Raw genomic sequence first — 17,500 nt, 5'->3', positions numbered from 1 at the left:
GGCGAAAATGTTTGGACAACACAGGTCTAAGAGGCCTGGTCCTTAAACAGATAATGCAAGGAAATAAGTTTACGTTTGCTACAGGAAAGGTAGAATCGAGTTATCTTTTTATTCGTTATTTTGATAAGTGATTAAATTAAGGACTTAGCTGGCTAAGGAATTCTGTATCAGATAGAGAGAAGAATAAGGGGAAACTAGCGTGTCTGTGTGTGTGTGTGTGTGTGAGAGAGAGAGAGAGAGAGAGAGAGAGAGAGAGAGAGAGGTGGGTGGTCGTGTGAAGAGAATTTTGGCACAACAAACAGCCTTGGTTTGGATTGGAGAGAGAGAGAGAGAGAGAGAGAGAGAGAGAGAGTATTTTGATGACTGGGGAGGAAACTGGGAGGGGGGGGGGGGGAAGAAGAGAGGGGTCGGCCAGTGGGTGGGTTGTTCTTAATGATGGCGATGCACCAGAAGCTATCTTCGGCACCACCAGTGGCAAAAGAAGAAGAAGAAGAAGAAGGAGAAGAAGAAGAAGAGGGAGAAGAGAGGAGAGGAAAGAGAGAGAGAGAGAGAGAGTATAATTTATGTCGTCGTAACTGAATTTTTGGATCCTCTCATTTATTCTCATCAGCCTCTCGGCCGCACACTGGAAAATCTTTTTATTGCAATCCCATGGCGGCAACGAAGTGACAGATATTAAGTTTTATGCTTCGCTGGGGATTCCTTTCGGCGTGGGAGGAGGAGGAGGAGGAGGAGGTAGGAAGAGGAGGAGGAAGGAGGAGGAGGACGTCCTTTTTTCCCTTAACTATCTCCCGCCGCTGATTATCGTATTACTCAGCGGCGCGACGCCAGAGAACGAGGCGAAGAAGACTGGCAGAAAGATGAAGATCAGAGAGCCGCCATGATCGTCTCGTCCTGCCCTCGTTTATACATATGGCTGCCGGGTCCCTGTGACTTGTGGGAATTGGTCTGGATAGGTTTCGAATGGGCTTCATCATTTCCCAAATGGCCTCATGCAGATGCTACTCTTTTGCATATTCCTGGTCCTTATCGGCCGGACCTGCGCTGACCTCTCCGATTAGGTTATTGGTTTCGAATTATGCGAGGATATACAGACGCACGGACACACACACACACGCACATACGCACTCACATTATTGACATAATCTCTCGATCCCTAATCATCAAATGGTCTCCACATTCGGGAAGGCGACTCACTACGACACATTGTCACACCTAAACCCGGATTCGGGTCGACCCTCTTTGGCTCCTTATGAGGAGTTCGCCCGACAGAAAAATGGCGACTGTCGATTCCGCTAACGAGTTCGGCCGAGGTATCGATGATGTTGATGATGGTGATCATGATCGTTTGGCTATTATTGCGTCGCCAAAAGACACTTCGTCCCTAAACGGAAGCTGACGAAAGAGACGTCATTGGACTTGGTCGTATAAAAAAAAATAAATAAATAAATAAAAAAGTGAGTTTATTTGCGCGCATTCAAAACAAGCAAAAAATGCGCCGATGTTCCTCCGGCGCTGTCGAGTTCTCTGTACAGTATATAATGCTGTATGAAGCTCTAAGCTAGGGCCCTTGTAACTTCCAGTCACGTCCCTTGTAACTTTCAGTAACGTTCCTTTTAACTTTCTGCCACGGCCCTTGTAACTTTCAGCCACGGCCCTTTTAACTTTCAGTAACGTCCCTTTTAACTTTCAGCCACGGCCCTTGTAACTTTCAGCCACGTCCCTTGTAACTTTCAGTCACATCCCTTGTAACTTTCAGCCACGGCCCTTGTAACTTTCAGCCACGGCCCGGTGAAGGCCTGCGTTGTTAGCATTCATAGCGGTGCCAGACACACGATCATGGCTAAACTTAACCTTATAATATAACAACAACCACTGAGGCTAGAGGGCTGCAATTTGGTATGTTTGATGATTGGAGGGTGAATGATCAACATACCAGTTTGCAGCCCTCTAGCCACAGTATTTTTTTTTTTTTTTTTTTTTTTTTGGGGGGGGGGGTGGCGATCTGAGGGCGGACAGACAAATAGGCATCTCAATAGTTTTCTTTCACAGAAAACTAAAAGTAAAGATCCTCACACCTTCCATTCCATTTTTACTTCTGTACATCAATATTCACTGGAAATTAGTTGCACATCAACCGATGAAGCGCCTCAGTGGCGTGATTGGTATGGTGTTGGCGTCCCACCTCGGTGGTCGCGGGTTCGATTCTCGGCCATTCCATTGAGGAGTGAGAGATGTGTATTTCTGGTGATAGAAGTTCACTCTCGACGTGGTCCGGAAGTCACGTAAAGCCGTTGGTCCCGTTGCTGAATAACCACTGGTTCCATACAACGTAAAAGCACCATACAAACAAACAAACAAACATCAACCGATGACGTTGAAATCAACATAGGATAGAGAGGTCACAAAATCAACTTACAAAAAAAAACTAAATAAAAACTTTTAGAAAAAAAACTTTTAGTAATCTTCACAACTAGAGACACCAATAAAAAAAAAACAGCTAAATGTAAAAATAGGCTTTCAGTGCTTAATATTTTCCATAAAAATTAACAATAATAATACAAAAAAAACTTTATTCTGGCTTTCCTTGTACCTACAACAAAAGACAAAAAAAAAAATATCGTACGAATGCAGCTAATGATCAACATTCACGTGGAATCATCCAATTCGCTTCGTGTTAGTTATTGAAAATTGAATTGAAATAGTAAAATTTATTATTTACATTAATAAAATCAAGAAAAACATCATAACGTCAGACAGTGACGACCGATAAATTTCCCTGAGAAAGTGTCAGTGTGGGGGGAGGAAACGAGTTTGTCCCCCAACGCCCCCCCCCCCCCCCCCCTCCCCCCCCCCCCCCCCAGTAACTGTTTAGTAGTCTCACGGGGCTTATAACCCAATAAAACCCAAAACTCATCCCCAGACATCTTTAGGGGGAGGACTAATACAGTCCCGTAGGACTGTGGAGATAAATAAAAAATCTGATATCGATACGGCACGATTTATTGTTGATATCGTTTGTGGGTTTTACCTTCATGTAATTGAATAATTCTTTTTTTTTTCTTTTTCTATTTGTTGTGGGGTCTCGTTGCCAGATGTAGGAGAAAGAATAAGGATGAGAGCGAAATAAACGAACGTGTAATTTGTAATATCGTTTACGCGGAAGCTAAATGGTTGTTATCAACATCATCAACAGTGTTCATGAAATGCATCGTTCACTTTCAGAACAGGTTAGGATCAGAGACCATCATGCACAACCGAAAAGTTTCCTTTCCAAAAACGACATTATTTTATAATAAAATAACTTTTTGTATGTACTTACCAAGTAATTGTTTAGCTATAGTTTCTATCTAGACCGGCAGCTCTAAAATTTGAAATACAAAGAACAAGGGCCGCTGAGATTTTCATCCTTTCATCCCTCATATTGAGTGAAGGATGAAAGGCGTATTATAAAAACATCCAAAATATTGTTAGCTGCTCCAAACACCCACACGAAAGTCTAAAAAGCAAGTTCAGCCTCCTTCTTATATACGTAATGCATTTCACTTGTATCACGAACTTTCTACGCATTTATTTATCTTCCTCTGTTCAGACACCTGCTAATTTATGCATCCTATCACAAGTTAATTCTTTACTAAATCCCATCCAATTTTTCGTTGTATTCACATTCAGCCACCACAAGTCATTCTCTAGGACTTCTGCAGGGTTCTCTCTCTCTCTCTCTCTCTCTCTCTCTCTCTCTCTCTCTCTCTCTCTCTCTCTCTCTCTATACATACACAAACACAAACCTACACATACACGCACATGATATGATAAGGATCTTCTGATTTTTATTTTCCTGTGGTTTTCCGCTTATACTCAATCACGTGGATGCTCTTATTATGTGAAAACTGAAAAATAAATAAGCTAAATAGATAAATAAATAAATAAATAAAAATAAAACTCTATAATCCCAAACAAACGTTAACAACGCTGGAGGTCATAAAAACTTGAGTGCGGTGCTTTGAAATAATGTTATAACCCCTCCAGAACATAACCATTCATAATACTGTCAGGAGGACTTCCCACCGCAATACTGCATGACAGATAAAAACTTCTGTTACTGGAAGTGTGATGACGTTGCGCTACAACAGAATGTATATATACGCTCACAACATGCAAAGTAAGTAGCACGCACTGATTCTTCAGGCACAGGAGCACTGAAGGAACCTCCATCTTGAAATGGAGCATACAGGTCTAAGTCTTCGCGTGACAGGAATCCCATTTCGTGAGAAATCAATCAATCATCTAATATATAAGGGGAAGAATTCATAATTATGGCCTAAGGCAAGCAAGGAAATTGGAACCACAGACCGTGTGGCTATGGCACAGCGAAGGGTTATAGAATAATAGACATATGGTAACTACCCAAAGTAAGGCGATTCACTGTGTCACTTTATATGATCCAGTTGTCATAAACATTAGAGCAGATTCTACGGCTCAAAGTGAGAGTCGCGTTCAAAATGTTATGAGCGCTTCAGTGGCGTGGTTGGTATGGTGTTTGCGTCCCACCTCGGTGGTCGCGGGTTCGATTCTCGGCCATTCCATTGAGGAGTGGGAGATATGTATTTCTGATGATAGAAGTTCACTCTCGACGTGGTTCGGAAGTCACGTAAAGCCGTTGGTCCCGTTGCTGAATAACCACTGGTTCCAAGCAACGTAAAAGCACCATACAAACAAACAAACATTGTTTATATAAAAAGTTCACTCTCAGTTCATATTTGAATACCGGTATTAATCTTATTTATTTTAAAACGGAAGGTCAAGATGAAGGGGTCATCACGTATAAATATGTTAAATCCAGTGCCCTGCATTTAAGAGTAAAGTGAACATTATATAAATATTTTAATTTGGTCTGATATATTACTAATCTGGCAGCAAAATATGTCCCTCCCTTTAATTGTAACATATCCTACATTTTATAAAATTTTCATCTGTCAAAATGATCTTTCTGCTCGTCAGGAGAGAGAGAGAGAGAGAGAGAGAGAGAGAGAGAGAGAGAGAGAGAGAGAGAGAGAGAGAGAAATAAATATTTTAATTTGGCCTGATATATGATTAATCTGGCAGCAAAATATGTCCCTCCCTTTAATTGTAACATATCTTACATTTTTTTCTACTTTCATCTGTCAAAATGATCTTTCTGCTCGTCTGGAGGAGAGAGAGAGAGAGAGAGAGAGAGAGAGAGAGAGAGAGAGAGATAAATATTTGAATTTGGTCTGATATATTATTAATCTGACAGAAAAATATGTCCCTCCCTTTAGTTGTAACATATCCTACATTTTTTTTTTCATCTGTCAAAATGATCTTTCTGCTCGTCTGGAGAGAGAGAGAGAGAGAGAGAGAGAGAGAGAGAGAGAGAAAGAGAGAGAGAGAGAAATAAATATTTTAATTTGGTCTGATATATTATTAATATGACAGAAAAATACGTCCCTCCCTTTAATTGTAACATATCCTACATTTTATAAAATTTTCATCTGTCAAAATGATCTTTCTCCTCGTCTGGAGAGAGAGAGAGAGAGAGAGAGAGAGAGAGAGAGAGAGAGAGAGAGAGAATCAATTGATGCGGGACCGATAATCTGGTAATCCGAGATACATCCCACGGAGTCATTCGTCATTCATTCATTTCCATCGTCCCCTACAAACACAAGGGCCGAACGATAGATAGACGCGAGTCACGACGTCCCTCACTCACCTGGCTGACGCCCTCGGCACGTGTGTGCGCACGCGCAGTGCTATCTGCTATCATCTATATCGGGTGTGCTTAGCGTAAGACAATAATGAGGTGGGAGAGGAAGGGAGGATACTCTTGCCGTGATGGTATCGTGATGAGGCAAAAGGAGTCGAGATTAAATCACTGTTGGAGGTAATGTCTGTACTCGTTTACTTTTTTTCTTTATTATTCCATCTCAAAAATGTATCGATAGATTGCGATGAATATTTGCCAGGCAAATGGAGTCCAGATTAGATCACTGTTGGAGGTAATGTCTGTACTCGTTTACTTTTTTCTTTATTATTCTATCTCAAAAATTTATTGATAAACTGCGATGAATATTTGCGAAAGGATGGTCTATGAGGCGAGGACGATTATAATGAATTTTGAGACGGACCCGAATCGCAATGCGGATGAAGAGGTTTCTTCCTTGATTGGATAAGGCATTTTCAAAACAGCGGCCCCGACTATGGATTCAGCAGCGATCTATTACTCTCTGGGTCCTTTGTAGCTTTCTGAAAATTACCTTTTCGTTTTCACATTCATATTAGATCACTGGAATATTTGATAACAAATTATCTATAGTAGTACATAATATTATATATATATACATATATATATATATATATATTTATATATATATATAATATATGTATATATATACATATATATATATATATATATATATATATAATATAAATATATATGTATATATGTATGAATATAGAAATATATATATATATATATATATATCAATTTTTATAGTTACATCACCGTGATTCATATACATGCATTAAGCTACAAATGTCCTTTAGTATCCAAATCGCTCTACCTCGGAATTGATATATTTTCACATATGTTAACCGAAGGGGAATTTTTGTATTATCAACTAAAAAATCCCCCTCCGCTCAATATATAATGAAAGTATATGAATTCCGAGGTAGAACGACTTGGATATTAAAGGACATTTGTAGCTTAATATATATATATATATATATATATATATATATATATATATATATATATATATATATAAATTCTAGTCACATACGTTTGCGAATTTCACCATTGAATGAGACACAGGTAGCCCCATAATCCCAGCCCCCAAAAATAGCAGGTGAGTAGATGCTTATCATGCACGTGCATCGACTCATCGCCAGAGCCCCTCCCCCTCCCTCTCCCTCTCTCTCCCTCTCGCCCTCTCCCTATCTCCCTCTCCCGGGGACCTTTTTTAACCCCCTTCCCTGGGGACCAATCAACCAAACTAAACCAAACCCCGATCTCCATAACCGCTATCGGCAAACGCTACGCTACGCTAAGCCACGATGAAGGAAACAACATCGATCTCACTTAGGTCCTCCCTTCTTCCTCCTCCTCCTCCTCCTCCTTCTCCTCCCTCCTTTTTTGTTCTTAATGACGCCATCTATCCAAAAGGAGTCACGTGACTGCTATCCATCAAGGCGGATGAGTCGCGTGTCACGACTCGGATTGCGGCTGACGGATGAGTTAATCCGTGTATTTAAGACCCCCGTTTTTCGGAGAGGACAAACAACTAAAGTGTGGGACGGTAGTTGTTGATTAAATCGGGCTTTGTAAACAAATGCAGGGAGGATCGAGGAGCTATCATAATGCTTATTCATTACACAATGGTTTGTTTTAACTTGCGTCACGCAATGGACCATCAAATTCCCTTGAATTGTGCGCTGACTTCAGCTCCGTTGTTTAGGAAAATTACAACTTTCTGAAAAGACCTCCGGCGGTTTTTCTTTGTTTAAAATTGAAGGTCGTTGATAAATCCATGCAACGAATATGCAATCAAAAGTTAAAATATAAAGGGACTGTTGAGCTAATCCTCCTTTATAGATATGAAGTTTGGGCCTCGACTGGGAACGAGAAAAGAAAAGAAAATTATAAAGGGACTGTTGCGCTAATCCTCCTTTATAGTATGAAGTTTGGGCCTCGACTGGGAACAAGAAAAGAAAAAAAATTATAAAGGGACTGTTGCGCTAATCCTCCTTTATAGATATGAAGTTTGAACTTTGACTGGGAACGAGATAAAAAAGGTTAAAAGCTTCTGAGCAGAACTGTTTCCATGGCATATATGTACTAAGACTGGTAAAATAGATCAGGAATATGTAGATATGTAAATAAATCCATATCTGGAGGTGGAGAAAATGGAAGACAACAGGTTAGCAAAAAGTTACTTCAGGAGTTAGGTGAATGAGACAGAAAAAGTAATTGGTTGAATAGCGTGACAAAGGTACTAATTGTTCTCAAAAATAACTTACCCATGTTGCAAATCCTTGCCATGAAATCTCTTGATAAACATAGCTATGTGGCTAATTAATACTCAAACCAATTCAGCAATGAAATCTCTTAATAAACATATCTATGTAACTAAAGAACACTAGACCCAATTCAGCAATAAAATCTCTTAATAAATATCTATGTAACTAATTAACACTCAAAACAATTCAGTAATGAAATCTCTTAAAAAACATATCTATGTAACTAAAGAACACTAGACCCAATTCAGCTATAAAATCTTAAAATATATCTACGTAACTAACACTCAAACCAATTCAGCAATGAAATCCCTTAAAACATATCTACGTAACTAAAGAACGCCCAAACCAACTCGTCCACTGACCAGGTACTCCGACGGGATTGGGCGGCGGTGGGTGATGCCTCTTGCCCTGCGTCATGTACTTCTTCTGACGTGCCCTGTTGTTCTGGAACCACACTTGCGTCACCCTCTTGCTGAGACCGGTGATCTGCGCGATGCGCTCCAGGTCCTGCCCGTCGGGATTCGAGTCGATCTGGAAGTTCGCCTGGAGGACCTGGAGCTGCTCGTCCGAGAACGTCGTCCGGACCCGCTTGCTCTTCACTTTGCCGCTGCCGTCGCTCTCTGCGGGAACACAGAGGGAGATAGAGAGAGTTAATCGATTGGTAGTATGTTACGGTAGCAATATCTAGCGACTAAATCAATGAATGAATCACTTAAATGTGCAAAATAAACAAATAAAAACGGGAAATTGTGACTAGGCTATAGCAAGAAATATGCGAGTAAGTACACGCTGAAATACACTTTATATTTGGGATACATCTTGTAATGGAATACCGCCAGAAAAATAATATACTTAATAAAAGATATCGACACTCCTTGCAATGTCAGCTTGCTTAATCTATTTGAACAAAAGCGCGTTGAAACGCATGTTATTTTTGGGGTACATCTTGTAATGAATTACCCCTGGAAGATTATTGTGCTTAAAAAAGATATCGCGGTTCCTTGCAATGTTGCTCTGCGCAATCTTTCCAAGGTCAATATCAAATGATTTCGTTGAGAGATCATACTTCATTACTGAATACATCTAAAAAAAAACTATAAATAAATCTGTAGTGAATAACTCTACATGAAAAAGATATATACACATCCCTTGCTATACGTCAGTTTTAGTAATCTCACAAGATCAATAATCAGATGGTTTATTAAAAAAACACACATCATTTCTGTAATTACCTAAACAAGTTTTCAATGCAGCGTATAATGCTGTGCGAGCCGCGGTCCACGAAACATTCAGTCACGACACGGGCGTGGCCTCTTTTATTTATAGAGTTAGCAGACGCTCAATCAAGGCTAAATATAACCTTGAATAACATAAAATCTACTGAGGCTAGAGGGCTGCAATTTGGTATGTTAGACGATTGGAGGGTGGATGACCAACATACTAATTTTCAACCCTCTGGTCTAAGCAGTTTTTAAGATCTGAGGACGGACAGAAAACAAAGCCGCCATCGAAATAGTTTTCTTTTGCGGAAAATCAAAAGGGATATGTAAACACAGTTATGTCGACTGAATTTAGACCAAACTCACCGTCATTACTCGAGACACCGCCCTCTATGGACTCGATGTAATGCTGCTTACACAGGACCCTGTTCTCGTGGAGGGCGAACTCCTCCCCGGTGCTGAGCTGCCTCTTGCAGGCGTCGCAGGCGAAGCAAGCCAGGTGGTACACGCGGTCCCGCGCCCTCCGGACCCAATCAGCGGCGCCGATGCTGCGGCAACACTTGGCGCACCGCGCCCCGAAGTTCCTGAAGAAGAAGAAGAAGGAGGCGTGCAATAACAAATAATTAGTCAACTGCTAATCTGAAACTTTCCCTCACTAATTAACGGGGTGACTCGGAGTTTGGACTGTAACTTCGGGTTTTCGCTCGATGGCGGATTCTCGTGCTTATGGCTCCCCCTACCCCGTGCCCCACAACAACCTCCTTCCCCCCCCGAACTCTATATTGAGTCTCATATCTATGGGCGGCTGATTGGCCGCGCTCGCTCGTCTTTGATGGCGTTCCGCCCTTGATAAATTGTGTATTCAACGATCCAAAGGTCTCGAGCGGCTGCCCCGAGGTTCCAGTCGCTATACGAATTGCATTATATCTTATTATTTGTTGAATACTTTCCTCAGTTTCTAATTCATCTCTTAAACTTCAAACTTCATGAATGGGGACTTTGGAAAAGAAATGTTTTATGCCCAAAAGGGACGCCAGGTCTCTCTCTCTCTCTCTCTCTCTCTCTCTCTCTCTCTCTCTCCTTATCTCTCTACTATCTTCTCTCTCTCTCTCTCTCTCAATCCCTTCCCCCTTTCTATGGCAGCAGGGAGTCTGATAAAGGGGAAAAAGGGAGACAGTCACTCCCTTCCCTGTCTCCCTTCAACACTGTTTGATGTTATGATTTGGCTTGTAATTGGATGAGGACTTTTTTCCTTGATTTTATTTGCAAATCTGAGGAAGAAATGGGATTCGCTCGCTTCCCGAGAGAGAGAGAGAGAGAGAGAGAGAGAGAGAGAAAGGATCAAGACTGGTATTTATTTTGACTGTATTTACATGATGCAATTTCATGATGCCTTTTGGACAGATGGTCAAGTCCTCGTTTTTTTTTTTCTTTTTTTGTCATGTCATGGATCAAATCAATTTATCTGTAAAATCTAGAAAATTAAAACTGAACATTACGAATAAAAGACGGAAGACTACTGTAACTATATGAACTTTTGTCTAATTTTCCAAACATATGCTCATTAATTCATCTTGTATCATAATATCCAAATGTGGAACGAGAGACGTAAAAATGATTATTTAATAAAGTTAAAAAGCTCTTTCAAGATGCTGCTGTCTATTAAGAGCAATCAACAATTAAAGCAGACTCTCAAAGCACCATGAAAACAAGACGTGATCCGACCTCCAGCCTACTCGAGGAGCGCGCTAAAATCTACGGCCAAATAGAATGTTGTTTCACCAACGAAAATTTAAATTAAAATAAACATGCTATATTTTATTAGAAATAATTTTTCTGCAAATAAAATAAAAGCTATTGAGGCTAGAGGGCTGCAATTTGGTATGTTTGATAGTCGGAGGGTGGATGATCAACATACCAATTTGCAGCCCTCTAGCCTCAATAGTTTTTAAGATCTGAGGGTGGACTGACGGACAGACAAAGCTGGCACAATAGTGTTCTTTTACAGAAAACTAAAATTTAGCTAGACATTAGTCTTTACAAAGATCGAGAAGCAAGATAGGAATAGTTTAAAGTTCTCAGCAACTCTTTTAAGGAGGTGGTAGTCATTAATCAATTTGGCGGTCGTGATTGAAAATGTTCCCGTCTGATAGAGAAATGAGACGCTGGGTATTATAAATCCTGATGGTTTTGTAGTTACGTTTCTAAGGCCTCTTCTAAGAGTTCTTTTGAAATATGTCTTACAAAACTATATAAACGAAACCGGTCAGAATCTATAGGCAGTGTTCCATTTTTCCCAGTGGTGCATCTGCAAATATATATAGCGAAGTTGAGGGTGGGCTCTATCAATCCAGTAAACAGCAATTTGGTGTGAAGGGGAAGGACAATTCTTCATTCCTTTCAAAGTACTTTATTTAGCTGCGACGTTTCAAGACGTTTAGTAACATTTTCAAAGCTATATAATAAAAGAAACATACATTATAAAAACAGACTCGGAATAAAATGAAAGAATAAAAAGTTTTTTACATACAACATAAAATCATCAGTACAATAAAAAGGAAGAAAGTTTACCAAATGGTGCTGAGGGCACAGACCGAGTGACAGTTTGGGCCAGGATCAGCTTCGACTTAAACTCACGAGAGGTATAGAGGTGTTGAGGTGGTCTGAGTATTTAGTTGAGGGACAAGCTGTTTAATAAAAAGCGATTCCAAAATTGCCAGTTGTTGGTCGTTAGGAGTTCGGCCTATGATTTTAAAATCCTTGTAACTGATATCGAATTTACATATTTTTGCATGTTCACGTATGCAAGAGAATTCTGGATTTGATAATTTAACACCAGTAAAAGAACACTATATATATATATATATATATCTGTGTGTGTAAATAAATTCTTCTCTTAAAACAGGATACGTCTCAAGTATAAAAAATACCCATTAAAACGGTTTCGTTTAAAACTAAGGACTATATATTTCGGTTAGTCAACCGAAATATAGTCATTAGCTTTAAACCAAAGTGTTTCATCGGGTCTTTTATACTTTATATATATATATATATATATATATATATATATATATATATATATATATATATATACGTATATATATATATATATATATATATATATATATATATATATATATTGAATTCATTTTTATATCTTCTTGACTAAAATATCAACAGCAAAACACGCTCCCTTTTGAAAGCGTACACACGCTCACAGTCACACAAACACACACAAACACACACGCATACACACAAAGAGAGAGAGAGAGAGAGAGAGAGAGAGAGAGCATAATCCAATAGTCGTTCCCTTCCGTGTCTTCCCCACTGAAGTTAACGAATCGCGCAACAACTGAGGGATAAGGTTAGCGAGCCCTTCCTTTACCCAACCCCCCCCCTCCCCTTTCCCCCCTACCCCCTCCCCTATCCCTCCCTTATCACCACCGGCCTCCTCCCTCCCTCCCCAGTTCCAGGCGCTGCTGATTATATACGTCTCCCAAGATCCGTCTGCCTAGTATAGCTTGCTAACAAAGGAGTATATTTATTGTATCTCTGTCGTCCTATGTGATTGGGCAGGGGTCGGGTTGGCTGGTCCACACACGTCATCAGTGACGTCATCGATACACTTTTTTTTTTATTAATTTCTTTTCTATCATAATCATCATGACAAGATACGTGATTTATTTCGTGTAGTTTCCAAATTGTGGTTATTTGTAGATGGTGTACGAAGTTGGAAAACAATTTCTACGATGTTTTTAGATGTTGTGAACATTTTTTTAGTGAGGTGTGTTTTTTAAAGATGTTACAAACATTTTTAGTAAGTTTTTTTAGATGTCATAAACATTATTAGTAAGGTCTTTTTTTCAGATGTTGTAAACATTTAAGTAAGTTTGTTTTTTTTAAAGATGTAAACATTTTAGCAAGGTCTTTTTTCTTTCTTTCTTTTAGATGTTACAAACATTTTTAGTAGAGATTTTTTTTTTTAGATGTTACAAACATTTTTAGTAGAGTATTTTTTTCTAGATGTTACAAACATTGTCCGTATGTTTTTTCTGTTGTAAACATGTTTTAGTAAGGTGCTTTTCAAAATGTAAAAAAATTTTTTAGGAAGGTGCTTTTTTTAGATGTTAAATTTGTTTTTAGTAAGAGGGTATCAGTAAAGCAACTGGTTCTTGCTTGGTTAGTAAACTGATAATCTTAGTCTCAGTAATTTGCAATAATTTATATGAAACGAGCCCAACAACATAAGTATTTGACTAACAAAATCATACAGAGCAGAATCTGAAAAAACAGAACAAGGGGAAATACATACATAGAAGGAAAGATAATAAGTTCATAGAAATTTTAACAATTAATTAGACAAACAAAATGAAGCTAGAAAAAAAGACAGTAAAGAAATCAAGCAAGAGAGAGAGAGTTGTAACCGAGTGTACCTTTATGCAAGCAAACTTGAACCAAGACTGAAATGGCACTTTATGTAGGCTAAGGCAGACATCGTTGCTTGCAAACATTGGTTATGCGGTTACCATCCATCATTAATAGCAATAATAACGATAATAATAACACCATTTCAACAGTCCATATGCTGATGAACAGATACTACCATTCAATGCCGGTATTACCTAATAGGAATATGTGGAATTTAGGCCAAAGGCCCTAGCGCTGGGACCTATGAGGTCATTTAGCGCTGATATCAACATAAGAGGGATGTAAGGTGTAACAGGAGGAAAACCTCGCAGTTGCACCATGGAAGAATTGTAATGGCGGGTGGAAAGTAAGATCGAAGAAAGAATATGAAAGGGGGTACAGTTAAAGGAATGAAAGAGGTTGCAAAGAACCTTTAGCAATGCCTACAGCGCACCGTGTGAGGTCCGTTGACGGCACTATCGCCCTACGGGAACATTAGCTAATGCATTACCACTTGTATGTAATCACTGCATCTTTTCACGTATAATGCTTCATCAAAACCAGACGAAAATAAATTTGGGGGGCATAAACTGTCGTTTGACCTTGAAGAAGTGAAAGGCAGGGGTCAAAATGATCAAGAAAAGCCACAAATCTACAAGGCAGATGCCTACTATATTTCTACAAACTCAGAAATTCAATACATGACCTTTATATGGACTTGTAACCCGAGAGGAAAGGTTAAGTAAAGAATATTCGAGGGAAATAAATAACCTTCGAATGGCCTTTAAATTGACCAGTTTCCTGGGGTCAAACTCAAAACACATTTTAGAAAAATGGTCAACTGCCTTCAGATGTTCACCTAAATCCGAGAAAAATAGGTCTTTTTGACACTGACCAATTTTGCTGGGTCACAGGTCAGTTTGAATGTTTAAATTTTAAACTGACCTGACCTCTTTTTGACACTGACCAATTTTGCTGGGTCGCAGGTCAGCTGGAAATTTTAAACTGACTTGTGACCAGCTAAATTGGTCACTGTCAAAAAGAGGTCACGTCAATTTAAAATTTAAACATTTAAACTGACCTGTGACCCGGGAAACTGGTTGAGTGTCAAAAAAAAGGTTTCGGAGAAATACTCACCAACCCCTAAAATCTGAAATCTGGAAAGTGTAATTGTTAAATATAAACTGAAACTCAGGTTTAAGGGAAAACAATTACATAACCAGTTTGCTTATTAATATGATGAAAGGAAAAGAGCGACTCTCTCTCTCTCTCTCTCTCTCTCTTCCATAAATATAAATCTCTCTCTCTCTCTCTCTCTCTCTCTCTCTCTCTCTCTCTCTCTCTCTATCTATATATATATATATATATATATATATATATATATATATATATATATATATATATATATATATATAAAAGTCATATCACATTACCGTGATCCGTGATTCATATACATACATCGAGCTACAAATGTCCTTTAATATCTAATTCACTCTACCTCGAAATTATTATATTTTCATATATGAAAATATATTAATTCCGAGGTAGAGTGAATTAGATATTAAAGGACAGTTGTAGCTCGATTTATATATATATATATATATATATATATATATATATATATATATCTATATATATATATATAGTAAAGTTATCAAGGCGCCGAAGGAATGCTCAACTGACCATGTAGATATTTGACAGACAAAATTAAGTGAATTTAAAATGACATTTAAGTGAAAATGAAGTGGATTTAAAAGAACATTTAAGTGGAAATGAAGTGGATTTAAAATGACATTTAAGTGAAAACTAAGTTGATTTAAAAGAACATTTAAGTGGAAATTTAGTGAATTTGAAACGACATTTAAGTAAAAATTAAGTGAATTTGAAATGACATTGAAGAAAAAATTAAGTGGATTTAAATTGACATTTAAGTAAAAATTAAGTGGATTTGAAATAACATTCAAGTGAAAATGAAGTGGATTTAAAAGAACATCTGAGTGAAAATGAAGTGGATTTAAAATAATATTGAGGTGAAAATGAAGTGGATTGTCATAACATTTAAGTGAAAATGTGGAAACACAACCGAGCTAAGAAGTGAAAGGGAAATTTGAACAGTGCGTCATGCAGGTGGAGAATCTATCAATTCGCTCTAATAAGGGACCAATTAATATACCGAAATCTCTGATTACTATGGAATTATTCGTCCTCTTCTATTTCAAAACATCCTTCGGGGAACATGAATATATGACAGAGTTATGGAAATAATTATGAAGTATTATACACCAACATCTCTAATTATTACGGAACTATTCGTCCTATTCCATTCAAAAAGAAATTGAGGAATACGTAGAAATAGATGACAGAATTATGGAAATAATTGTTAATCATCGTAATTCTAACTTTGTTTCAATCTATGGACCATACTGTAATATTTAATATAGAATAAAAATTTGCATTGAACTGGAAATAAAAGGGCATGCAATGGAAGAATGCTATGCATACACTGACTGATAATAATAATAATAATAATAATAATAATAATAATAATAATTAAAATATAATAATAATAATAATAATAATAATAATAATAATAATAATAATAATAATAATAATAATAATAATGGTGATAAACAAAATTTTTTTTAACGTAGTAACGTGAAAACAATGTGGGAGCAAAAATCAACATGAACCACATGCTCGAAGAAGAGAACATCGCCATGCGCACATGGAAAGGAGAAGAAGCACGAGTCTTCTCTCTTTTCTTCTTCCTCCTCCTCCTCCTCCTCCCTCTCTCTCTCTCTCTCCCACAGAGACTCACGGGCTCGCGGACGCCCACCGACCCAACACCATTTGTATGTAGTATCAGCAGAGACGGACAATTGAATATTTTCCTCTTGTTAACCTTTTTGTTTCTTACTAACATCATTTCCCAGCGCACGGTTTTCCCCTCACCTCCCCTCCCCCGACTCCCGTAACAGCAGCAGCACCCTTGGGCCTCGGGAAAGGGGGTTTTCCAGCACGTTTCGACCCTTTCCCAAAAGGTATTGTTGCCCAATCGGCCGTGTGAGCCTCCGGGATAAAGGGAGAGATGCATCCAAAGCATTTAGGGAAAACACGAAAGTCACTGGAGGATGAACGCAAAAATCAATCGCGCTGTTTGAAAATCAGATGCCTTCGACTCCTCCCAGAAAGGATCGTTCGGAGTTGCCATCGACCGCCATGGGTGAGCGATAGACTTGGAGAAAATAGAATTCCGCATTCTCCAAAAAAGGTGGGAATTCGACAAGAAGATGAAAAGGAGAGAGAGAGAGAGAGAGAGAGAGAGAGAGAGAGAGAGAGAGAGAGAGAGAAAGTCTGTGTGTGTGTGGAACATTTTAGTAACAATTCATTTAAAAAAACAAATGCTTATTGATAAGACTGCGTTACTCAGTACCATATTACTCAATGAGGTGGTTAGAATTCTGACCCTATAGATCGGGATATGAAATGTGATTGGAAGCTGTCAAAATCGATCGGAAAAGAAACTGTCAAAGGGAAGAGTGACTTTGAATGACAGTCTCTTCATTTGACTGCTGCTACTACCAAAATACGTAACTATATTTATTATATTACATTCACATCCGTGCTTAGTAGTACAAGGTTCGTCCCTTCTGTAACCAGCGCAGTACATGGCTGGATATTAATCTACTTTTTATTAAAACCACTTTTCATAATACGATACTCCTATCAAAACACCTCAATTATTATTATTATTATTATTTTTATTATTATTACTATTATTATTATTATTATTATTATTATTATTATTATTATTATTATTATTTCATCTTCCACCT

At 38.3% G+C, this 17,500-nt stretch overlaps 1 protein-coding gene across 1 annotated transcript in view; it reads right to left on the bottom strand.

The window, feature by feature from the left end:
• Nucleotides 1-17,500, bottom strand: part of LOC135208265 (LIM/homeobox protein Awh-like) — a 43,951-nt gene that overhangs the window by 10,320 nt on the left and 16,131 nt on the right. The window contains exons 3-4 of the mRNA XM_064240375.1: nucleotides 9,624-9,841; nucleotides 8,400-8,657 (exon numbers count right to left, since the gene is read on the bottom strand). Of these exons, the coding sequence (XP_064096445.1) occupies nucleotides 8,400-8,657; nucleotides 9,624-9,841 (476 nt within the window). The remainder of the gene's footprint in view (nucleotides 1-8,399; nucleotides 8,658-9,623; nucleotides 9,842-17,500) is intronic.

This window comes from Macrobrachium nipponense, chromosome 35 (genome assembly GCF_015104395.2).
Source record: "Macrobrachium nipponense isolate FS-2020 chromosome 35, ASM1510439v2, whole genome shotgun sequence".
NCBI lineage: Eukaryota > Metazoa > Arthropoda > Malacostraca > Decapoda > Palaemonidae > Macrobrachium > Macrobrachium nipponense.
The sequence above is the reverse complement of the archived record's forward strand: the minus strand, read 5'-3'. Positions and strand labels throughout refer to the sequence as shown.